Raw genomic sequence first — 26,849 nt, forward strand, 5'->3', positions numbered from 1 at the left:
AGAAGGCAGGAATGCTTTTCGTCATAGCTCTGTTTGATCAAGATTGATTTGGAGCTAAACAACAACAGGTACAGCATTTAGTCAATACAGAAACAACAGCATTAATGCAGACCAATATCTTAGATAAATCACAGAATTAAGCCTGTTCTACCTGGCTGTACCAATAACAAACTATGGTGAATACAGAGCAATATATTGTCTATCATCAGTGGAGGCTGTAAAACAAATCATGAACATAGAGAAATAAAAATACTTAAAATGAATGACCACTTATCTGGACATTCTGGGAGCAAAGTCTGTTGTATCAAGCTCCAAGACACCTCATGTTCAGTAACTCCACATATACGCTGACATGTCTACAATCCCATCAGAATACTATCCGTCCTATGCGATCCTAACCTTCTTAACCTCAAGCACCGTGTTGCGACGTACAAAAGCCCAGAGAAACAGGACATTCTTTTTTTTTTATGCTCTCACAAAGCTTGACTTCTTTCTGTCCGCTAACAAAACCCACTGGCTGAAAGATCGAGCTAGCGAAGAAGTTTATATGCAGTCTCTCGGATAGAGAAAGCACTCACAACAGCCTTCAAAATCACACCCTATCATCTTGAATAAAGAATACATTAGACAATGTAGTCTCTGGTATTCGTAAGAAAGACGCAGTAGTCAATCTGGAACATCTTTGATTTTATGTCTGCTTGATGGCTAACTCGGGGTTAAAAACAGCAGAACAAATGCAATATATCCATACAGTACTTCTTTTCGCTAATCCATGGTCCTTAAGTATATTGGAAAAGCATGATCTGTGGATTGTACCCCACTGTTCGAGGAACTATCTATATGTCATGGGTCTTTTCGATGAGGAACCTGGAAGAACTAAACTACTTTAACCTCGGTGAAATGAGCCGTAAAAAGTTAGAGTTTTATACCTGAACATTGTGCAGTGCCGCTGATAGTGTACGAACCGATAACCTTTCGTTTCGATCCAAGAAATCAATAAATATAAGAGTATTTATAAAAATGGTCACTCAAGTTTAATTTAAAATGAAGGTCAAGAAGAAATTTCCTTCATCCAGTTTCCATCCCACACCATAAAACAATATAATTATAAGATAACATACGAGGGAACAAGTGCACAGCTATCAAAGGACGAGATCTTGAAATCTTTACGATCAAATAAACGACACGGAAATAGTCGTAAATACTTCAGTTCATATCCACACCGGAAGTGGGAGTGTACTTTCGAACTTGAAACGTGCAGGTGTGCTCAAAAAATGGTTATGCCTCACACAAAACAGAATAAAGCCAAATTAAATTAAAATATAACGATTCACACATACAATACTCAACATGTTTCTGGAGATAGAAAAAAAAACACAGCTGGTAAAATAGGGGAAATATTTTAAGTGTTTTCTTCAACCACTAAGCCTTAAAATACACAACATAGACATTCGATTTGAAAACTGAGGAACAATCATGGAAAATATATCTATGAGGGAGAATTCAAAACGTCACGTTTACTGTGAATCTGAATCTGTGACTGAATCAGCAACAAAGGATAGAAAAAGGAGGCATTTATGTCACTATTTTTTCACACAATGTTTGAACTATTTTCGCAGAAGTCCCCTTCAACAAAAACGCAAGGCTCTAGTAAACAAATCTGGTCAGTACAGCATTGACTACAGAGGACGGAAACCCATCTTCTTTATCAAGGATATCTATCTGACTTTGCTTGATCTCCAGTGGCGATGGGCAATTCTTGCGTTTTTCATTATGTACTTTACGGTATTTATTTTTTTCACTCTCGCTTGGTTCGCTGTTTGCTGGATCAATGGCGATTTTATTCACTTGGGAGATCCGAGTTACGAACCGTGTGTCAAAGGTATGACCAGCTTCGTAGGTTTACTTCTTTTCTCTATTGAGACACAGACTTCAATCGGGTACGGTTTCGTTCATCCAAACACGTCCTGCGCCGGTTCCTTGGTCATTCTGTTTTTCCAAATAACAGTTGGACTCATCGCAGACACTTTTCTACTCACCTATATTGTATCCAAGTTTTTTCGACCTTCCAAACGGGCTAAAACAATTCGCTTCAGCGAAAATGCGGTGATTTGCCAAGAGGACGGCATTCTTTGTCTCCAGGTAAGTCTTTCAATCCTATTTTATGAAATTCCACAACTTTTAGCCTTCAAACCATTTATTTTCCGCTTTTTAATCTTAAGAGAATCTATTACTTTCACTTTTTTATTTAACCTTAAACTAAGTTCTATAACACTTTTAAAATTTATGATATTATTTGAAGACGAAAAAGTGTATTACATTGTGTAATCTTATAAAGATTCATATTAAACAACTTAGCTTTCAGATAACGTACATCGAACCTTACAGATATCTTGTATCAGACCGTTTAGAAGCGTACGACAGAATTTCAACTATTGAACAAAATGGTATCCGTTGATGCAGCTCTGTTGCTCTCCGTCTAGCTGTTACATCTTGGACGTGCCGCTCTTATCCAATATCTCTTATTCAATATATCCCAATAAAGTGGATGGTGACTTTCTACAGGGGAAAAGCCATATATATATACGAGCAAAACGCCCCCCGTCCAGTGGACGGTGCTAAGTTGTCGAACATTTAAACCAAATTTTCTCAAAACAACTTGTCCAACCGTCCCATAGGCCTCCCCTTTGAGAAACACTGACTTAACCTAAATTTGGGACACCGTGCATTTTTCTCACGTACGCGTAGTATCGATCGCAACAGCTAATGTACTTGCGCGTACAAATGCACGTTCCCACGGCTTTATCGATCGCATTCTCACCTGGAATCGATTTTTGTAAGTTTTTCAAGACTTATACACGCCCTGATACCATCGGTATCTACATATCAAATTTGAGCACAATCGGATGGAGGATGCCCGAGATTCTAGAAGACACACACACACAGAATGGATTTTATATAATAGATATATAACGTGTGTGTGTAGTGGTTCATGCAAGCATGGCGTGGCTTCGATCCTCGATAGCCAAATTTCACTTAACAGTTTCAACAGCACTTTTCTCACGGCAAAACAATAGTTTTTCTGTAAGTGATAGCAGTTACATTTACCAGAATAATGTATTTGCCACTTGACCCTTCTAACCTATTCTAGGCCACCAAAAGCTAGAATAGAGATAACAGACCGCCAACAAAATTTATTGTTCTCAACAATATGTCTATCCTTCTGGTTGGTTTTGGATAGTTGCAAAAACAAGAACTCCGTAAGCCAAAGCAGTTAGTGAGAACTCTTTGTTCGAGCTAGTTATTTGATTAGGAGTAAAATTTAAAATATCCCCCCTGATGTGGAAATAGTGTAGATGGTGGTTACACTCCTATATGTGAGGGAGGAAAAGATAAACATTATACAGGTATCCTGAGACGCCCCACAAAACAGGCGAGGACAAACTCTAGCGATCTTAGTCCAAGCTAGTGTAGCCGGTCTGAACGGAAAAGAAGGAAAAAAACGAAAAATTATGAATTATAAATAGGAAAAAAAAACCGGCGGGTTGAACACAAACCCAGAAAAACTATATATTATCATTTAATTTTTAGTTCATTTTAATTTGATTCATCATTTCGATTTCATTATACTCGATTTTTACCCCGACTAACTAATGCTAGTCCCTAAATGTTAGTTCCCAGTCCCTAAATGTTTTTGTTTTGTCCTTGTGCTTTCCCATCTATGTTAGCCATGTATTGGCAATAAAGAAATTGGTTAATGAGAGCCGAGTCTGGCTGACCGGCTGAACAAAACCCCAACTATGGTAACTCACCAACGAAGCAGTTGCTTCGTCCTACCACTCTCACTTTTCTCTGTAACATTACCATATCTCTCTATATAGTACTATGAGAATATGTACACACTTATCGGCCGATTCAACTTTTTTTACCTTGCATGTTTTTCCATTTACTAATTATACATACCAACCCGTCGTGGTTTGGGACATATACAAAGTAACGATGAATATTTCTTTACAACTTCAATTACTGTTCTTCTTCCATCTTAGCATCTTAACAACAAGAGAAAATTGTACAAGTAAAAATCTAGAAAGTAATTTTTGCCATAAATAAAAATCCATTGGTGGTAAAAGAATTGTAGGTTTAGATTCAATCAAAATAAGGATGAATAATATCAGAAAACTAATAAAAAGAATTTATATTGAAGAAATTAGTTGCAAGGAAGCTCTGAAAGAGGAACTGTAGTGGTCTTGCTAGGTCTCTCTTACATACTTTTAGAAGGATTGCTGGGAATCCATCTGGCCGGCAAACTTCCATGAAAACTGAAGGAAGGTAAAATATGCCCTATTCATAAAGGAGGTAGCAGAGCGGAGGCCAAGAACTACAGACCTATTTCTCTGACCTCACACATCAGCAAGGTCATGGAACGAATATTCAGAAAGAAACTAATCACCTTCCTTGAAGAAAATGACTTGCTGCCTGACACCCAACATGGTTTCCGACCAGGAAGAAGCTGCTTAACTCAGCTCCTGCAACACTATGACTGGGTGCTGAAACGACTGCTCAACCACTCAAATGTGGAAGTCATATATCTCGACTTTGCAAAGGCCTTTGATAAAGTCGATCATGGAATGTTATGTCACAAACTGCGTGATCTTGGCATTGTTGGAAAATTGGGAGAATGGCTTCATGACTTTCTGAAGGATAGAAGTCAGGTGGTAGTAGCCAATGGGGCCACTTCCGCTAACACGCAAATAGTAAGCGGTGTTCCGCAGGGCACTGTTTTGGGACCACTACTGTTCATAATGGCCCTCTTAGACATGCCCTCAGCCACCACGATCACAAGTTATGCAGATGATACAAAAGTTTCACAGGCAATACAGAACCCTGAAGACACTAAGCACCTGCAATGTGAGCTGGACAAAATATACAAGTGGGCTGAAAAGAATAGCATGCAGTTCAATGCTGAAAAGTTTCAAGCTCTATGCTATCAGCACGCAAAACTAAATGCAATACCCAATAAATACACTGGACCTGGAGGGACTGCAATCCCAGAGGCACAATCAGTGCGAGACCTGGGTATTTACATGAGTGATGATGCAACCTTTCATGTGCATGTTGCTAAATTGGCAATGAAATGTAGGTGGCTGACCGGATGGATTCTTAGAACCTTCAGAACAAGAGACCAAGAAACCATGATGGTCCTCTGGAGGACACTTGTCCTAAGCCACTTTGACTATTGCTTTCAGCTATGGTCACCATCCAGTGTCAAGTTAATCACAGAACTTGAGGCGATCCAACGAAGCTACACGAAGAAGATAGCCTCTGTGCAGCATATAAGCTATTGGGAAAGACTCAAGAGATTGAGACTCTATTCTTTAGAGCGTAGGCGAGAAAGATATGCCATAACATACATCTGGAAGATCCTAGAAGGACTTGTCCCAAACTTTGGCATCGATAGTTACATAAATGCCAGAACTGGGCGCCCCTGCATAGTACCAAGGACTCCAAATTTGCCATCAAGATATAGGACAAGATACTGTGATAGCCTGGACTTCCAGGCCCACAGCTCTTCAATATCCTCCCGAAGAACCTAAGAGACCTGCATGGGGTGGATGCATTGTCTTTAAAATGAAACTGGATCTCTTCTTGTCAAGTATCCCAGATGAACTTCACGGCAGGAGGTGCAGATGAGGGCAGCTGAATCGAACTCTCTCATGCACCAAATGGCAGTTGCTAAAAAGCATTCGTGAAGTAAAATCATGTAGCAACACCAAATGGCAGTGCCCCAGCATGGCCACAGCTTGCGAGCTGAAACTAGATAAAAAAAAAATATCAAGTAATGAGAAATATTTCGTTGAAAACATGTAACGAAGACCACTAAAATTCCATAGAGCTATTTTCGAATATGATGCAGGAGCTGTTGTGCGCATAGATGCACCTAGTAAATTGTCAAAACTAGTCAAATGCGAATTAGAGTTCATCAAAATTCAGCACAAGTCAAATTTAGTGAACGGAGTTCGTAAAATTTCAATGAGACAATAGAAAACATTTAAATTGAGACTGATTGTCTCAAAAGAAGATTCTTCATAGACATAACTTTATTGATACTTAAAGATATTTGTACAATACAAATCGACAAAACAATTTAACCCTTTGCCTGTCCAAAGCATTTTCGTAAGTTTGTCCTAAATGCCCATGCTTATTTTCAGGCATTTCGTAAGCCCTTGTTTCATACGTTCAGCGTAATATGAATTTTTCCTTCCATAAATCTCAAGTTAATTCGGTGGATGAAAAGAATTGCGAATGTGTATCATATATGATGCATGAACTCCAGGGAAATATGTTCTGTGTATTACAAAATTCACAGGACATACATGAAATACAGCAAGGTACAAAAATTTGAATAGGAAAACTAAAGGATGGATGATTATAACTAGACTTTTGATCATACGGCTTTGAATCAGGGTTGACCCGGAACTAAACAACATAAGGCCTTGAACTGAAGGAAGGTCAAATATGCCCTATTCATAAAGGAGGTAGCAGAGCAGAGGCCAAGAACTACAGACCTATCTCTCTGACCTCACGCATCAGCAAGGTCATGGAACGAATAGTCAGAAGGAAACTAATCACCTTCCTTGAAGAAAATGATTTGCTGCCTGACACCCAACATGGTTTCCGACCAGGAAGAAGCTGCTTAACTCAGCTCCTGCAACACTATGACTGTATAATTAGGGAAGTTATGTTCTTTTGCGGGTTTTTTCTTTAAATAAATTTTTGGGCCGTCCTACACAAGTGAGCCCCATGCCATCTCCAATTTTTCTTACCGCATAACTTCAGAAAAATTGATATTTCTTAATGAAATTTTCTGCAAATACCTTTCGTATGGTGTAAAGTACGAGTATATTTAATGTAAAAAAGTGGTGGGCGCATGCACAAACATCTTCGCACATATTACATAATTTTCTCTCCCCACCCCCCACACCATTAAATTCCGATACAATCGCCTAATCTACACTCCGTCTGTTACGACGATGAGGGTTCCGGTTGATCCGAATCAACGGAACAGCCTGCTCGTGAAATTAACGTGTAAGTGGCTGAGCACTCCACAGACACGTGCACCCTTAACGTAGTTCTCGGGGATATTCAGCGTGACACAGAGAGTGACAAGGCCGGCCCCTTGAAATACAGGTACAACAGAAACAGGAAGTAAGAGTGAGAGAAAGTTGTGGTGAAAAAGTACAGCAGGGATCACCACCATCCCCTGCCGGAGCGTCGTGGAGCTTTTAGGTGTTTTCGCTCAATAAACACTCACAACGCCCGGTCTGGGAATCGAAACCGCGATCCTCTGACCGCGCGTCCGCTGCCCTAACCACTGGGCCATTGCGCCTCCACTAACACCAACTAAAAAGTATTTGTGTGAAAATTTCCTTAAAAGCCATTCATTTTTCTGAAGGTTATGAAGAAAATACGTCGTGGGTGAGAAACTCTTATATAGGTCTGTCCTTTTTTCTTTTCTATTTTCCCCCCTTTTTTTATTTACACACTGTTTTCTGAAAATTACTCTTCAGTATAAAAAAAATATTGTAATGTGCTGTATTTACCCATCGATAATGTAAATTATAAATGAATTCAATTAAATCAATTTCTGATTTTGATTTTTGTTTATTGTTCCACTGTCTTCTAAAAAAGAAAGCAAACCTCCGTTTATCACATCAGCCATTAAATGAAGCAAGATAATTTGAGTAAATTTGATTTACGTTAATGTAAATGTATTGATCTATAATTGATAAAAATTTATTTCGGAAAGGGTGCATTTAATGATTTAAGAATAATATAAGTTCATTTGGGGAGGGACATAGCATTTATTGATTTATGAGATAAATCTATTGGAAAGATTCATCGATTTGTAAATAACTCTGCCGGTGCTATTTATTGATTTATTAATGATGTAAATTTATTGGATAAATTAATTCATAAATACATACATAAATATATATATTGAACAGTAACGAATAAAGTGATTTATCAATTAAATAAATTCAATAGGATCACTCATTGACACTGATATCACCTACGTTTGCTCTCTCTCTCTCTCTTTCTCGCAGGCGCTCTCTCCCTCTCTTTTTCGTTCTCTCTCGCTCTCTCTCTTTTCCTCTCTCTCTCCCTTTCTCGCGCGCGCTCTTTCTCTCCCTTTCTCGCGCGCGCTCTTTCTCTCCCTTTCTCGCGCGCGCTCTTTCTCTCCCTTTCTCGCGCGCGCTCTGTCACTCTCTCTCTCTTTGCCGCACGCTCTCTCTCTTTGCCGCACGCTCTCTCTCTTTGCCGCACGCTCTCTCTCGCTCTCGCGCTCTTTCTCTCTCTCTTGCGCGCTCTTTCTCTCTCTCACGTACTCGCTCTTTCTCTCTGTCTCTCGCTCGCGCGCGCTCTTTCTCTCTCTCGTGCGCGCTCTTTCTCTCTCTCTTGTGCGCTCTCTCGCTCTCTCTCTCGCTCTTATGTTGCTCATTTCTACTCTCATTCTCCATCTTTGTTTTTATTTATTTATTCTTTTTTTTTGGAAAGGTCCGTATTGGAGACCTGCGTGGTAAATCACTGCAATCCGTTTCGGCCCATGGTGTACTGGTACTTGAATCAATAACTGACGAAGGCTCCGTATACCCTCTCTACCAGAATAAACTCTCCTTCACCGTTGACTGTATGCAGGGAGATATTTGTCTCTTGTGGCCAGTTTTGCTGACGCATCAAATCACAGAGTCCAGCCCTTTCTGGACCAGTGGTCCGTTGGACTTGGAAAAGGAACGATTTGAAATCATAATATTCCTCGAAGGTAGGTTGCTATTATTCTTTTACTTGTTTCAGTCATTTGACTGCGGCCATGCTGGAGCACCGCCTTTAGTTGAGCAATCTCAACCCCGGGACTTATTCTTTGTAAACCCAGTACTTATTATATCGGTCTCTTTTTGCCGAACCGCTAAGTGACGGGGACGTAAACACACCAGCATCGGTTGTCAAGCAATGCTAGGGGACAAACACAGACACACAATTACACACACACACATATATATATATATATATATACATATATACGACGGGCTTCTTTCAGTTTCCGTCTACCAAATCCACTCACAAGGCATTGGTCGGCCCGGGGCTATAGCAGAAGACACTTGCCCAAGATGCCACGCAGTGGGACTGAACCCGCAACCATGTGGTTGGTTAGCAAGCTACTTACCACACAGCCACTCCTGCGCCTATGGAGACAATGTGTGTAAAAAGAAATATAATTCCGTGTATCTGTGGGTGTACGAGTATTAAATAAGTTAGTGGGGGTGGGCAGTATGCATGCATATGTCCTTAAATCCTTTAAAATGTTTTAGCCCGAAGGCCGCGGCCATGCTGGGGCACCACCGCTGTGTGAATGTTTTTTTTTTTTGTTTTTTTACTCATTTTGTACTTTATTTTTACACAGCCATTCATATATTTTGCGGATCTTTTTTTAACATGGGCTAGGGTTGTTGTTTGATCTTAGATCTGCTCTGATCGAGCTGTCATAGGATCAAAGTCATTCCAACCATGGCCATCGTATCTTTTCAGAAGTATCTAATGTGTTCCCAGAAGTTTGCTTCTCAACCACATGATTCCAGGTTCAGTCCCACTGCGTGGCACCTTGGGCAAATATCTTCAACTATGACTTCGGGCCAACCAAAGCTTTGTGAGTAGATTTGGTAGACGGAAACTGAAAGAAACCCGTCGTGTGGGTCGTCCCTGTGACTTAGCAGTTCGGCAAAAGAGACCAACAAAATAAGTACCAAGCTTCAAAAAGAATTAAGTACTGGAGTGGATTCATTCGGCTAAAAATTCTTCAAGGTGATACCTCAGCATGGCCGTAGTCTAATGACTGAAACAAGTAAAAGATAAGACTAGGGTTTGAGAAAGATTTGGCGGCTATTTCTAGCAGGTTGAGCAACCACGTACACTCATTCGTTAGCTGTTAGGGTGAATAAAAGAAGATAAATCTTTTTATAAACCAACAAATTATACATATTTCCATAAATTTACTTTTAATGATTTATTCGTTAAACACTCAACAAAATATGAAACTAAACACCAGCCAACGATTTCCAATTATATCGAATTATGCTTGGAAGTTGTCTCCCGTGTTTGCCGATCAGAAAAAAAATTCTTTTCTACTCTGGGCACAAGGCCCGAATTTTGGGGGAGAAAGCCAGTCGATTAGATCGATCCCAGTACGCAACTGGTACTTAATTTATCGACCCCGAAAGGATGAAAAGCAAAGTCAACCTCGGCGGAATTTGAGCTCAGAATGAAAAGATAGACGAAATACCAATTTCTTTAATACCCACAAGGGGCTAAACACAGAGAGGACAAACAAGGACAGACAAACGGATTAAGTCGATTATATCGGCCCCAGTGCGTAACTGGTACTTAATTTAATCGACCCCGAAAGGATGAAAGGCAAAGTCTACCTCGGCGGAATTTGAACTCAGAACGTAACGGCAGACGAAATACCGCTAAGTATTTCGCCCGACGTGCTAACGATTCTGCCAGCTCGCCGCCTTCAGAAATGAAATATTACATCTTTAATGGATTAGCAGCTTTGTAAAAACACCAGGCGAAATTGCTTCATGGTATTTATTCCAGCTCTTTACGTTCCGAGTTCAATTACAACTGCAGTCAACTTTGCCTTTCATCCCTCGGTTTAATAGAATAAAATGCCAGTCAAGTACTGTAGTCCGTGGCGTCGACACACCTCCTCCTCTCAAAATTACTTCATTCATTGCATCGAAGCACTAGACACGCTCTCCTTCGCTTCACAGCTAGTATTCTTCTCAATGTTTTGAAGTAAAAATGCCTCTTTGAATAGTCTATCAATATTTGCGTGCGTTTATAATAATCCTTTGTTGAATAGGACAAACGTAACTGCCATCATCGCTGTTTAACGTCCGTTTTCCATTTTGGCATGGATTGGGTACTTTGCCAGATGACTGTGCCAAGTGCTAACATCTACTTTGGCATGGTTTTTATGGCTGGATGCCCTTCCTAACACCAACCATTCAAGGGTCTACTAGGCGCCTTTCACGTAGAACTGCCACTAGTGAGATCACAACTCGCAAGACAAGACCCTTTCAACTGAGGGAGTGTATAGTAATTTTTCATCGCACTTGTACCGTTTTAGGTTCGGTCCCACTGCACAGCCCCTTGGATGAGTATCTTCTATTAATTCACTTGAAAGTGGAATTTGCTAAACGAAAACTATGTAGAAACGTGTGTGTACTGTGAATCCACCGGTGTGTATACCCTGTGGTACTTGAAGGGGAAATAACTCTAAATAAGACCCATCAATAACTAGTGTTCAAAATTGAGTATATAAGTATCGGAATTAATAGAAAATTGACTAAAATTTTTGAAGTACGGCTTCATCTTTATTTGCCAAATATTTTTGTGAAGTGAAATCCTTGATAATACAGCTAAGCCTTATATATATATATATATATATATATATATATATATATATATATAGACCGTTGTCCGTGCAACATCGATATTCTTCCCTGTGTTTGTGAAATTTTTGTATCTCTGCCATAAGGCTTCATTTCCACACGCGCCAGCTTAATTCAATTCGTCCTTAGTCGAAAGACACTTGTTATGTCCTATTATTACTTTTATTTTTATTGTATTTATATTTGTGTAACATTGTCCGTTTTTTCCGTCCTTGTTTTTGTATACATTCGCTGCTTTCTTCCAAGGAATCTAATGCTCTTAGCTTAGTTTTTCCTTGGGGCTGGCCAGATTGGAGCAATCTCAATAATAATCAACCGAAATTGCGAGGATAATCTGGTGCTTCACTGAGGAAAAAAAACTTCGAATGACCTGTCCTTGTTTTCTTTGTATCGTCTATCTGGATGTTTTGTGTTCTTGTTCCATTTTGTAATATATATATATAACGGGAAGCTTTATGAAAATAGACAAAAGACGAAGGCAGGTGGAAAACAAACGAACAATTGTATTAGTATGGCGCTCAGGAAATATAAATAAATATATATATATATATAAGGTTTGGCTGTATTATCAAAGAAATTAACATATGGCTATTGACATAATACCTAATGGTGAAATATTTGGCCACAACAAACAAATCAACCTTGGTCTTTGCTTGCCTTTCATCCTTTCGGGGTTGATAAATTAAGTATCAGTTGCCAGTTGCATGCATACTGGATCGATCTAATCGACTGGCCTAGAGTAGAAAACAATATTTCTTTTCTGATCAGCAAACCTGGAAGACAGCTTTGATGTGTGTTATATTTTATTTGCCATTGTATTGCTAAATGACTGTTGCCATTGAGCTTTTGATAGGGAACTTGGCTATATTATATATATAAGAAAGAAAATGGAGATATAGCATTTGATAAAAATTTATTATCTGCAAAAATCAAACACTCCCTTACTGCTGTAATTGAATTTATATATATACATATACGGCTGTAATTGAATTATATATGCATGCAAGTATTGCTGTGTAGTCGAGAAGCTTGTTTCCCAACCTTGTGGTCTTGGGTTCAGTCCCACTGTGTGGCACCTTCGGCAAATGTCTTCTATAGTACTCAGCTGACAAAAGCCTTCTGAGTGGATTTTTTTTATGGAAACTAAAAGAAGCCTGTCATATTTGTGCATGTGTTATCATATTCCTTGTCATAATGTCATGTAATGGTTGTAAACAAGTATCTCCAACAGACAAGCTATGTTCCTTGTTTCCAATCTTCCACAAAAATGTCAAGCCATAGAGAAATATTACCTTGCTTGGAAACAGTTGAAGGTTAGCAATAGGTAGGTCATCAGGTTATAATGAATCTGCCTAAAAAAATTCTGTCTGATCCATGCAAGCATGGAATAGCCAATGTTAAATATATCTGATGATGGTGACATTTTCAAGCAATATATTGCTTGATGATAATAAAAATTGAATGTGCTTTTGTTTCTGACTTATGAACTACTGATTTTATCATCATATGTCCATTTTCCATGCTAGCTGGGTTGGATGGTCTGGCAAGAGCTAAGAAAAGGCTAGGAGTTGCACCATCTCTCCACTGTTTTGGGATGGTTTCTACAGTTGAGAGTTGACCATGTGTACAAGGTTCGGTTCTCAATCCCCTCATATTCATCATAGTTCTCCTAACCATAACAGAGGAATTCAAGACTGGTTGCCTGTGGAAACTGCTATATGCTAATGACCTTGCTCTCATAGCAGATTCTGTAACAGAACTAGAAAAGAAATTCCAGGTGTGGAAGCAAAACCTGGAATTGAATGGCCTTATGGTTTATTTAGCAAAGACCAAGGTTGATTTGTTGTTGTGGCCAAATATTTTACCATTAGGTAGTATGCCAATAGCCATATGTTAATTTCTTTCATGTGTGTTATATTTTATTTGGCATTGGATTGCTAAATGACTGTTGCCATTGATAGAGAACTAGGCTATCCGGCATCCACACAAAGCTAGTGTTCACAGAATTGACACCATTGACGAAAGTAATGTACACAGATGGACATAAAGCTTTAAAAATGGGAAAAAAACAATATTTAAAACCAAGTCATGCAGGAGATCATCAAGTGCTTCTACTTATACAAATCACCTGTGAGGGGATGAATTGTTTGCACAAATGACTCAAAATCTGTGAGTTTACTGCATGACAGGACTGTGGTCACAATGCATTGCAGAAGATGGCAGAAGGCTATGGGTATCAAGAAATGTGTGCAAAGAGAGTACCTTATCAGATGTCACCAAATTTGAAGGACACAGGAGAAAGTCTGTTTGAATCTGCTGGAAGCATTTGCAGTCAAGGATTTTTTTTCTTCTTCTTTAGATGAGTGAAATGCAGGTGTATTTTAAATCAACGCTCAAGCCATACAATTGTATCACATCTTTTCTCCAAATCCTAAAATGTTCAAGAGTAGCAATTGGCACAGAAAGTTCTGGGGACATAGTAAGGGTATCATTCTCCTCGATTTTTCTGAAACATAACTGTACTGTGAACAGTGAATAGTATACAGAAATCACTCAAAGAACTTGGAGAAGCCATAGGGAGGAAGAGACCAAACAAGACAGAAAATGATCCACATTCACTAGGACAGTATGTGACATCTTTAGTAGTAAATCAAGCAATCAGCAAATTAGTTTGGTCAGGGGTCCTCCATCCACTACACAACTTAGATCTGGTATCCTCTGAACTTTCACCTATTCAGTTCAATGAAGGACAGTCTTCAGAGGCAATGATCTGATTACACAGACATGAAAATGACTTTGAAGAAGTATGCACAGCAGTGCATACCTGAAGTTTTTCAAATAGAATTAAAGGTTGAGATCAATGATGGTACAAATGCATTGCTTATGGTTGGAGACTGTTGAACAGTACTATCGTATAGTGGAAGAATTACAATACCATTATGTGCAATTTGAACAACCTATGCCTGTTAAAGTTCTGCCCACTTCTGCATTACTTTCAGGCAACACTTATACATTCACATGTGTATGTGTTCATATGTGCAGTATGGCCAAATGGTTAAGTTTACTTCATATTTGAGTTTGAGTTCAATCCCATTGCATGGCATTTAGGACAAATGTCATTTTCTATGGCCTCAAGACAACCCATAACTTGTAAGTGAAACTAGGTAGGCAGAAACTGTATAGAAACTCATCAGGTGATTCAAAAAGTGTAGCCTTGTCACAGACTGTCAAGTTGATTCTGTGTGATAATTTCATTAAGTTTACACCTGTCTGTGGAATACTCAGCCACTTACATGTTAATCCAGTTGATCAAACTCAATCCTTGTTGAACAAAAATTGTGTTTCTGTATGTGATTTTGAATTCTGAAAAAAATATTTTAAGCAGTAAAGTACCCAGTGTCTTATTTCTTCCTCTCTCATTTGTATTTTCTGCTAGGTTTTATTGAGACAACAGGAGAACTGTGTCAAGCCAGAACATCATACTGCCAAAATGAAATCTTTTGGGGTTACCGTTTCCAGCAAATTCTTCAATTTCATGAGTCAATTAAGCGTTGGTGTGTCAATTTTAAAGACTTTGATAAAATAATTGAAACTCCAGTACCAGAGATGAGTGCCAAACATATAACAGCCATATGCACAGGTTAAATGCTTTCACATCAATTTTAAAATTACTTGGTTTTTATTATTTATATTTTTATTTGTTAACCTTTGTATTCAGCTGACATCCTTCTTATACATTACATCTGCCTGTACCAATGTCATCTTCCTCAGTCTACCTCTTCCACAGATCCTGTCAACTCAAGAACTTGACCCTTCTTTACATAATTGACATCATGCCCATACCATTGAACTCTCAGTATTTCCGATTCCTCTTAGATCCATTTTTCCCTCCACTCTCTCTCTCAGTATTTCCGATTCCTCTTAAATCCATTTTTCTCTCATCTCTCTCTCTCAGTATTTCTGATTTTCCTCTTAAATCCATTTTTCCCTCATCTCTCTCTCTCAGTATTTTCGATTCCTCTTAAATCCATTTTTCCTTCAGCTCTCTCTCTCTCTCAGTATTTCTGATTCCTCTTAAATCAGTTTTTCCCTCAGTTACTTGTACTCCACCATTCATACACATTAGTATTGCACACCCATCATATTTCTTCCCAGTCTTCACCAATGTTCCACATTCAGGAACAGCATCTCTCTACAATGCAGCATTCTACTCCATTCACAAACATTATACAGTCTATTCTCCCCTCAGTAAGGCAAACTTATTGCCATAATCCAAGATACATTTTTATTCGTGCAACAGTACTTTTAGATCACCCAGCAACATCTGGTAATTAGGTCACCTCAGTAACAAAAACTATCAGCTATTCTTAAGGAATCATCTGAACATTTGAAAGAATTTCTCACATCTTGGTAACTTTTCCTGTACATATGCCACATACAAAGTCCATCTTCTTGGCATTCGTACCCACTTCTTTTTCATGCTCACTAAAACTTCCGTCTTTATTAGGTTTACTTTGAGGCCACTCAATTCTGGGTTTTGCTCTCAAAATTTGAAATTATTTTCTCAAGACCTTTGGCAGATCTGAAACAATTTGAACAATTATCCTTAGAACCAGTCCTTGCACTCCCATCATTAAAACTTCTATATTTACTTGATGGACCCATCAACTCTTCACTTACAATCCAAGTAACTAAATCACTTACAGAGAAAGGTTCATATGGTCAGCCAGTCTTAATCTTGTTTGTAATGGCCTGGAGGATTATCATCAACAGGAGACTGAGCCCTCACGAACACTAAACTATAAACAAAATCTGTGCTGAACTCATTTCTAGTTCTCACCTTGCTGACAACACTATTGTACATGGCTTACATGGCTCTCATAAACTTTCATCTCCTAGTTTTCTTCCTAACCACCAGACTACAGAGCATGGAATCCTATGAAAGGCCTTCACTGAGTCGATGAGTGCTAAGAGTTAGAAGCTTTTCTTCCAGATCAGTTTCCCTATAACTCTTTCAGTAGCTTACATAACCTAATTTGATATCTGTAGCTGCCTTTAGTGCACCTCCTTTGCTTGTATACCTGTCAGTACCATCATAAGGCACAGAGATACTGGGTGATTTGCCCAACGCCACATGGGTCTAGGGGCCCAATCCTGATCTATAAATACTAAAGTTTGCTGTCAGTAAATAAAATAAGGCCCAATGCATTCATTTGCCAGAGGGCCTATAATGTTAACATGGCCCTAGTCCTAGTTGACGATACAGCTACATTTGTCATGGGTATGACAACTCCCTGTATTTCTAACTAACCAGCAAATGACCTACTCCATTAGTTAACCCTGAGACTCCAGCTCCTGTTCCTACCAGGATATCCTTAACTATGCTTTCATCTATACAGCTGTCAACTTCCAAGATTGAACCCTCTGTCGGGTTTCCTAGGAGTAACCATTCTTTCCTATACATTTTCCTCAGTAGTAACAATTTCAAGCCTCTGTCTTTGGGAAATCAGTGATGGCAACTGTGTAGCAGTTCTTCTGTAATTACTTCTCAAGCATTTGTCTTATGAAGAAAGGCTGAAGACGCTTGACCTTTATTCTCTAGAAAAACAACAATGCTGTAATGATCTCATTCTTGCTCACATCATAAGCGGAAAGTCTAACCTCTTGAAAGAGCTGTTCTTCACTCCTGCTTCAGAGCGTCGGCTGCGGAGTCACTCCGAAAAGCTCTATCTGTGACGATTTCATCTCAATCGAAGGAGAGGGGCTTTCTCCGTCCGGGTTGCGGATCCGTGGAATAAGCTGCTGGACGAGATAGTGAAGATGCCGACGACCGCTCGGTTCAAAGTCTCTCTTGACCAGAAATGGCCTAAACTCTTTGCATGAACACCCTCCCTGTACATAACTCCATGTCCCCCTACATGGCCTTGCTTTTTGAGCCAAAAACTTAACTAACTTAACTTAACTTCTCTCAAATGTGAATGTAGGCACATACCATACTCACAATGACACATTCACTTACACACAAATACATACTCACACACATGTGCATTCTCACATATACATGCCATGTGTATATGAACACATATACACATGCATTCATCATGTGCACACCTACACACATTCACATGCACTCACACACGTACACTCATGTATGCTCATATACATGTGCATATATGCTCATACTGATATGCAGACACATAAAACCTTACACACATACTTATGTCCATTCATTCACATGCATTCTATCAACATTCAGACATTCACATACACATTGGAGAGAATAATAAAACACATACACATCAGACAATAGCTACAAGCCAACTTCTATATGGTCATTTAACCTGCTAGAAATAGCAGCCAAATCCCCTTCCAATTACACCTTTATCATCTAATAGAAAGTGCTCCTTATACAAGGCAGATCTAGATATACAATGTCTGAATAAAAAGATGACACTTACAGTTTGGACATCTTTTGATCATAGGTTTGTTGAATCAGGCAAACCTGGAATCAAACAACAACATTTTTCTATTTCATTTTTAAATAACCAAAATGTCTCTTTCTTGGCTTCAACAAGTTGTAATTAATTTTCTTCCAGGTAAAGACGTTTTGGAAAATCCTCATTTTTCAACATCATTTCCTGGAGAATTCTCAGAGCAAAACCTGAAAGTCTTTGAGTCCATGTCAGTGATGAGCTCTCCTGGGAACCAGGCAAGAACCTATGCTGAAACACAAGACTTGGGCAATCAACCAGAAATTCATGAACGAAGGTAAATTACGTTGGTTTTGTGTGTGTGCGTTTTAATGAATGATTAGATTTTCAGTTGAAAACAGAAAAAGAAAATCTATACATATAAAGCTGATCATCATCATCATTGTTCGACCGTGGTCGAGACAATGGAATTTACCATGCTACGCCAGACTTCACGTTCCATCATGGCATTACGGAGGTCCTGTTGCTGGATGCCTTTATCCCTGGAGATTACATCAGGGTAGGAGAGTGTGCGCCCTCTGGTATTGTGAGTAGATGGCTTCCAGAGGAGAAGAGTAGAAATGACCTCTTTTTCTGCTCTACAACAATGTCCAGCAAACTGGACTCTCCTACCTTTCACAAGAGATGACACAGGTGGTAGTTACCCATATATATAAAGCTGAAGTTGTCTGTGTGTGTGTGTGTGGAAGGTTTGGTAGCCTTCAACTAACACTATCTCCTCCGAGACCCTGCGGCACAAGTTGACCAAACTTGAGAGTATGACAGAAGAAGGCTTCCTCTTCATTCCGTAGAAGAAAAAATTCAAATCAGACCATGTTAAGACCAAAAATTATTTACATCAAAAAGGTGCTTTTTCTTCTATGAAAATCCCTATTTTTTACGATTTTTTGACTGTTGTGTTGCTATTTTTTGGTGCATTTCAACCAGAAAAATGTTCACTAAAAGAGAATAACAAGCTACATAATGCAAAATTTTTACTTTTCAAAAAAGATGGAAACTATGTCAAAACTTTGTTAACGCGACATCAAAGTCTGCCGTTTTAAGCGCAACTAAAAAACAAACCCAAGCAATGCCGGGCTATACTGCTAGTTGTCATTATTAACAAAAAAATATTAACTATATATGTACAGGCATGGCTGTGTGGTTAAGAAGCCTGCTTTCCCACCACGTTCTTTTGGGTTCAGTCCCACTTCACTGTACCTTGGGCAAGTATCTTCTACCATAGCCCCAGGCTGACCAAAGCCTTGTGAACAAATCTAGATGGAAACTTTGTGGATGCCCTGTGTGTCCGTCTCCATTTATCCCCCTCCCTCACCACTTGGCAACTAAAGTTTGTCCACGTGACTTAGCACAGTTCAAAAAAACAAAGTTATAAAAAGCAAAATGTATTGGGGGTCAATGTGTTTGACTAAAACCCTTTCAAGGCAATGCCCCAGCAAGACTGCTGTCTAATGACCAGTCAAAGATGAAACCTAAAAATATAAACATTTTGCAATTTTATGCTGTTTTAGCAACACATCAAAGTGATACGAAAATAAAATAAAAAGCCAAATAAAAAGACTATGTTTAGTTCCTGTTTCTACAGCTACGTACTTTGTGTGTGACAGAGTACTGAAGAGTTCCTGGCTTTGGGTAAAAGAAAGTACAGGAGGATCAGTTAATTATGATTTTATACAACATATTCCCCTCTCAGATTCATGCACACATTGCAGCAGTCCTTCAGTTTTTCTAAGCCCTGTAAAAGAACTTGGAAGGTTGGGTCTCCAGTCAGGCCTTTCATGATACTCTTAAAGCCAAGAACTTTTCAGCCCCCCTTCGTATATACAATGTGTGTGTGTGTGTGTGTGTTGTGATAAACTGACTGGATTGTCACAGCAGGAACATTCTCTATGGTATTTTCTGTTATAGCAGTTATCTTTTAGACTGTGGCCATACTGGGGCACCACCATCAAGAATTTAGTCAAACACGTCAACCCCTGTACTTATTTTTTTTTTTATTTAAGTCTGGTACTTTGTTACAGGGACATAAACACACAACACCAACTGTCAAGCAATGGTGGGGGGACAAACACATACTCTGGTACAATGCTCCCCCTTTATTTTCCATCTTCCAAATCTTCCCATAAGTCTTTAGTTGACCCAAGGTTATAGCAGAAGACACTTGCCCAATGGGTCAAACAGTGAGACTAAAACGATGTGGTTGGGGTGCACCTACACAGCCACACTTAATGAAATGTAAGCAAAATTAAGATATGTCCTGAATCGTTTCAAATTGTAACTAGGCATGGCCGTGTAGTTAAAAAGCTCATTTTGCAACCAAGTGGTTTGGGGTTCAATCCTATTGTGCGGCACCTTGAACTAGTTTCTTCTGCTAAAGCCCTGGGCCAACCAATGCTAAAGAGTGGATGGATTTTGCAGACAATTCTGTGTTGAAGCCCACTGTGTATGTTTGCATACATGCACGTATGTATGTGTGTGCATACATGCACATATGTATGTATATATGTGTGAGTGTTCATGTTTGTCCCCCACTGTATGACAACTGATGTTGGTTGTTTAAGGCCCCATAATTTAGTGGTTGGGCAAAAAGAGGCCCGGCAGAATAAGTGTCTGATCAATAATAATTCCCGAGTTGATTTGTTATAGTAAACCCTTCAAGGCTGTACCCCAGCATGATCACAGTACTGAAATAAGTAAAATATTAAACAAAAATGATATCTTAAATATAACCAAAAAAAAAAAATGTTATTAACAAAAATGCAGTATCCAACTATGAAAATTATCACATCTTTCAGAGAATATTGTTTCCACACACACACAAAGCCAATGGGGTAGAGATTCCTGGCATGGTGTTTGTGAAACACGTCAGAGGTAATAATGTAAATTTTAAATAAGGTTTAACGGCAAAGAAGCACTGGAAAGTATTTTTTTCAAGCTGTAGCAACTGACGTTGCTACAGCTTGAAAAAAATACTTTCCAGTGCTTCTTTGCCGTTAAACCTTATTTAAAATTTACATTATTACCTCTGCAGCCAGCCACACTTGTGCCTGTGTGGTTGAGGAGCTTCGTTCTCAGTTATGTGGTCTTGAGTTCAGTCCCACTGTGGCATTGAGCAAATGTCTTCTACTACAGCACTGAGCCAACCAAAGCCCTGTGAGTAAATTTGTTGGATGGAAACTGAAAAAATGTGTGTGTGTATGTGATCGTTTATATTTGTGTTTCTCCAATAATTGCTGAACTACAAGCAGTGGCATTGTTATTTCCCCGATCAATGCATCCTCTGCTGACATTGCACTTTCAATGTGTGAGTTAAAAGATCCTTTATTAAAAATAAAGGTTAAGTTTAGCAGCAGGAAGGACACCTGGTCACAAAATAATACCTCGAAGTCTGACCATTGAAAAAAACACATAAAACAAACGAATGCATATAATCACTCTTAACCCTTTAGTGTTCAGAATATTCTGTTAAATGTAATACTTTTTCACTCAAATTGTTTTGAATTAATCATGCATTATCTTATAGCTTTGAGGTTTCAATGATGTGATTGTTTATTTTCAGAATGGCATTGTAAGTTAGGAGTGAGAGGCTAGATATGGCCAGTTTGAATATAAAACATGTAGAATATATTGGGCCAGATATGGCTGGTTTAAACACTAAAGGGTTAACAGTCATACAATTTATTTTCAACAGGTTCTCGATATAACAGCTCCCAGGATGAAGAAAACTTTACCAACCACAGACAGATCTGATCATCTATCACTGATTGAGACAACTCGTTTTTTAGTCTTTTGACAACAATTTCATTCTAACTTAGCATTTGAATTGAAATAATCCTCTTTATTGAGGGTCAGCTTTTAGACATTAATAAATTAATTTGTCATTCCCTTTTATATTTTAATAATACTTGAGGGTGATAAGGGGGTAGAAACAATGCCACTTGGTTATATATCTTTTACATTCTGAATTTAAATTCCTCCAAATTAGATTTAGCTGTCTTATCCACCAAGTGTTGATAAAATAAATACCAGCTAATTCAGTAGTTCTCAACCATATTTTACCTATCAAACCCTTTGATTACTATTTTATTCTTGTGGACCCCTCCCATACCCATTTGGTGTTTAAAAACTAGTTTTATAGACACATCTTTCAAAATTTCTATTTTGATTTTTATCCATTCATTTGTTTAGGCTTGAAATTGCACTTGCAATAAATATATCTCATGGAAAATTTTTTTTCATTGACCCCTAAAATATTGTGGATCTTCAATTTACTACCTTACTTGCATGGACCCTGGTTGAGAACTACTGAGCTAATTTAATCAACCCTAACCCTTCCACTTAAATGTACGTTGTACCAATAATGAAGAGAATTTCTGCTTCAAAAATTCTCTCTCTCTTGTGTGTGTGTGTGTAGAAGGTTGAAAACGAACGAGTAAACAAGAGACAGAAAGAAGGAAAATGCCACTTGTATGCAAATATTCTTTTAAAAACTTTTTTAATTTTTCCAAAATTTTATTGTTTTCCATACTTACAGTTGAAAAAGTCTCAATGACTGCAACTGGTACTGAAATGTTTTTATAAAATTATTTTAGCATTTTCTACCTTGACTTTATATATACAGATGTATGTGTTAATAGATATGTTATATTTCAATTTTTCCTACATGAAAATGTAAATCTTTGTGCCAAGTGGAAATGAAACCCCTTAAACATAATTGACAGAATGGTAGGCACAATAGCACCTTTGACATTTCAGGACATTCACTTCTAATTTCACAAGTGGTGCTTTCATCCTTTCTTGAAGTCAATAAAATGAGTACCTGTTAAGAACTTCACATCTATCTTTTTTTTCGTTTTTTATGTGAACTTAAACAAAGGTGAAGAAGGGGAAATAATAAAACTATATTTACCTCCCTTGCACTGATAACTTAAAACCTCTTTTTGGCGGTCGGCGAATTTTTTTTTTCTCACGAGAGTTCCAGACCCCAGTAATGAACCCATTTGCATACAGTCTATCAGAGATCACCTTGACCTTGTTGAACACAAACAACTACGCAGAGACAGCCATGCAGATAACGAACGATCAGATCCGTTCAGCTCTGAGATTATGCCTAGACACAAAGCCCAACATAACATTCGTGAACGTGTTAAAAACAACCAATCTACTATCGGTAAGTATTTGTGTTGTTGTTTACTTTGTAAAACAGTAAGGGGAGAGGGTTGCTCGCACATCACCCTCATTTCCCATCCACATCTTTACCAGCAAACCTAATTACTTGTCTCCTAAAATAAGGGATAACTTGGCGATCGGTCGACTTACAATACCATTCTTCGTCTTGACTTTACTTGGTAGAGCACCAAGAAAACTCAAGACTAAGAACGGTGTTGTAAGTCGACCGATCGCCAAGTGATGCCTGATTTTAGGAGACAAGTAATTAGATAGATTTGCTTCTATACCTATGGGATTTTGTTAGGGCCCCATATGGTAAAGATGTGGATGGGAAAATGTGGGTAGAGAGTAATGTGCTAGCAACCCTCTCCCCTGTTTTACAAAGTAAAAAGCAACACAAATACTTACGCAGAGGCAGCCATGGTTGAAACAAGAACAACAAGCATTATTAAAAAGAGGAAAGAAGCATGGTCTGTCCTAATCCAAGTGACCTTATCTTATCGCCCATCACTTGTAAAGCGCTCATAAATTAGTTTGATAGTTGAGTTCTGATTCGTACTGGGATCTGGAACTCTCGTGGGGGAAAAAATTTCGCTGGCCTCAGTCTAATGACATACAATTTGAAAGAAAGTGTAGATGGCAGAGGTGACCGAGTAGAGGAAAACATTGCTTGCATTCAGTCTCCCTTTACATTATAAGTTGAAATACAGCCAGCCTGGCATTGATTCTTTGAATAGTCTCTAAAATAGTTATGTATTCGCGATCAATTAAATCAGCTACAATCCTCCCCAAAATCTATAGCCTCCATATAAAGTCGTTACTAATAGAATTGTAGAACTGACAGAGCGATAATCAAATACACTTCGCTGTTCATCCTTCCAGGAATTAGCAAAATAGGTACTAACTTAACGTTATACGACCCACACACAACATACATAGACTCATCTGCAGATGACTTTATAGAAATATCCTATCACAACTCGGATAAATCTAATCTCACTATTGGCTAATGCAACTCCTTAATCACAGACATAGAGCACCAAATAAAGTCTCATGTTTCCCAAAATAATTGAGAATAATAATTTACAACTAGCCATCACATTCAGAGCAACACACACGCAAGAAACATTTAGTATTCAGTCTTTTCAAGCTTTCAGTATTCTGATTTTTAGCTCCTTTCAGTTTGTTCTGACACTCTTGCATGTGTTGTGTGTGTGTCCTTCCACCACGATTTGACAACTAGTATAGGTTTGTTTGGCAAAAGAGAGTGATTAGGCCTTAAAAAGCAGTTACTGGGGTCAGTTTCGCTAAACTGTTCAAGTCAGTGTCCCAGCGTGACTGCAGTCCAGTGACTGAAATAAGTAAAAGATAAACTGATACCTATTGCTTAGTTACAAGTCATTCTAAATTAAACACTTAAATCTATGACAGGCTTCTTTCAGTTTCTATCTGCCAAATCTACTAACAGTTTTGGTTGGCCCAGGGCTATAAAAGACACTTGCTCGAAGTGTCACACAAAGGGGCCGAACCCAGAACCCTGTGATTGGGAAGCTAGTTTACTTACCACACCTGTGGAAATAATAATTATGTGGCTGTGTGGTAAGTAGCTTGCTTACCAACCGCATGGTTCCAGGTTCAGTCCCACTGTGTGGCACATTGGCCAAGTGTCTTCTACTATAGCCCCGTGCTGACCAAAGCCTTGTGAGTGGATTCAGTAAACAGAAACTGAAAGAAGCCGGTCGCATATATATGTGTGTGTGTGTGTGTGTGTATATATATATATATATATATATATACTCTGTGTGTGTGTGTGTGCATGTTCGTGTTTGTGTTTGTCCCCACAACATAGCTTGACAACCAATGCTGGTGTGTTTACGTCCCCGTAACTTAGCGGTTCAGCAAACGTGACTGATAGAATAAGTACTAGGCTTACAAAGAATAAGTCCTGGGGTCGATTTGCTCAACTAAAAGGCAGTGCTCCAGCATGACCAGTCAAATGACTGAAACAAGTAAAAGAGTAAAGAGTGTATGTGTTAGGAAGATGATATAGAGCTTCCCCACCTCTACCCGAACTTTCGAGGAGTTTCCTTTCAGCCCATTTCTGAGATTGAACACCCATCTTACAGCTTCATATCCACCAAACTCTGGTTCCAGTGAGACAGAGACTTGTATGGAACTACCTCCTCAGTATCAAAGTTTAAAGCCTAATAAACTTTCATTGTGATTTCTGAGACATCAAACAGCATTATAGTAAGATTACCTGCATATGCCGATATAACATCCTATGTTCTGGTTTGTGCAGAGTGCCCCTTCAACACAGTTTAAACAGTGGATCTAGAACCAAAACATACAGGACTGAGGAGAGGGGACACCTTTGGACTGAACTAATTTGAAGCAGTTCTAAAATGTGGTGATCCAAAACCGCCAAGCAAATGCCAAAGTACCAAGTTACGCAACTTTAATAATGGGATGAAGGTTGAATGCATTTAAGACAATCTTCATTTAGTGAGGGCCAGAAAACCTTAGATTGACTAAATTTGATCAGAACCCCATAAAAGGTAGATATATTAGCAACCCTTTCTATGATGTATTACATGGGGCAGTGGCTAGCCTGGATAGTACTGCTGGTCTATGCAGCCCTGTGAAAAGCACCAACCTCTCCAAAAATTTGGTCAAAATAACTCTACATTTAGCAGAGGTTACTGACCTGAAAGTGTCAGCCGCACTCTCCCTCTTTTTCTCCAAATCTTTCAACAGTGCTTCTCCCCAGCTCACATAACTGAGAATTTTCCCAGCCTGTTGCCAGTTATGATGGATGTCTGCCAAGAGAGAAGCAAATACATCTAACATACAAACATAAGGCCTATAGGTAAAAGCAGCCAAAGCCATCAAATTGCCCTTCACACAACCACTCAGTACTTCCTGTTTCTCAGCTGTCATTACTGACTTTTCATGACACTTCAGCTCTTCTGAAGAAAATCATGTAGCTTTTGAATGATATCACCCATAGCTAGACAGGCAAGCCAACACTGCCTGAATGCTATGCCAGCCCTTCATATGGGTTACCTACTTACAGCTGAATGGACTGGAGCAATACAAAATGCAGTGTTTTGCTCAAGAACACAACACCCCCACCCATCTACACAAATAAATTTAATGTGTGTGTAATATATATATATAAATGGAGTTAAACACAGGTGTCATTCAAATTCTTTTACTTCCAACACATTTCAAAGATATCACAGGTAACTATATATTTTTCCATGTTAATTGTTAACAAGGGAAAAATACACAGATCTATCTTTATACATATATATATATATATATATATGCACAAGTATGGTTCTGTGCTTAAGTTCACTTCACAACCACATGGCTTCACGTTCAGTCCTACTGTACACTACTATAGCCCTAAGCTGACCAATGCCTTGTGAATTAATTCATGAATTTGGTAGACAGAAACTCAGCATGTATGTGTATGCATAGTGTTTATCTGTCACCATTTGACACTGGTGCTGTTTTGTTTTGCAAAAAGAAAATGAGAGAATAAGTAGCAGGATTAAAAGTACTGAAGTCGATTTTCTTTTCTTTCCCCTGCTTTCTCAACTAAAGTTTTTAATGTGGTATCCTAGCACGACTGCAGTCCAATGACTGAAATAAGTTAGGAAGGAAAAGA

At 38.7% G+C, this 26,849-nt stretch overlaps 1 protein-coding gene across 1 annotated transcript; it reads left to right on the top strand.

Moving 5' to 3' along the window:
* The first annotated feature begins 1,375 nt into the window (after positions 1–1,375).
* On the top strand, positions 1,376–22,469 carry LOC115213172 (G protein-activated inward rectifier potassium channel 3-like). The gene is made up of 5 exons (XM_029782108.2): positions 1,376–2,142; positions 8,557–8,821; positions 14,950–15,153; positions 18,110–18,281; positions 21,696–22,469. The coding sequence occupies exons 1-5, from the start codon at positions 1,477–1,479 to the stop codon at positions 21,706–21,708; spliced, it is 1,320 nt and encodes a 439-aa protein (XP_029637968.1). The 5' UTR covers positions 1,376–1,476; the 3' UTR covers positions 21,709–22,469.
* The last annotated feature ends 4,380 nt before the right edge of the window (positions 22,470–26,849 follow it).

The sequence above is a fragment of the Octopus sinensis genome, linkage group LG6, assembly GCF_006345805.1.
Source record: "Octopus sinensis linkage group LG6, ASM634580v1, whole genome shotgun sequence".
Lineage (NCBI taxonomy): Eukaryota > Metazoa > Mollusca > Cephalopoda > Octopoda > Octopodidae > Octopus > Octopus sinensis.

Excerpts from the sequence above, each read along its gene's own strand:
- LOC115213172 (XM_029782108.2), top strand. The coding sequence starts at position 1,477 with ATGGAAAATATATCTATGAGGGAGAATTCAAAACGTCACGTTTACTGT. Across the intron at positions 2,143-8,556 it reads ACGGCATTCTTTGTCTCCAG|GTCCGTATTGGAGACCTGCG; the intron begins GTAAGTCTTTCA and ends TTTTTTGGAAAG. Across the intron at positions 15,154-18,109 it reads TATAACAGCCATATGCACAG|GTAAAGACGTTTTGGAAAAT; the intron begins GTTAAATGCTTT and ends ATTTTCTTCCAG.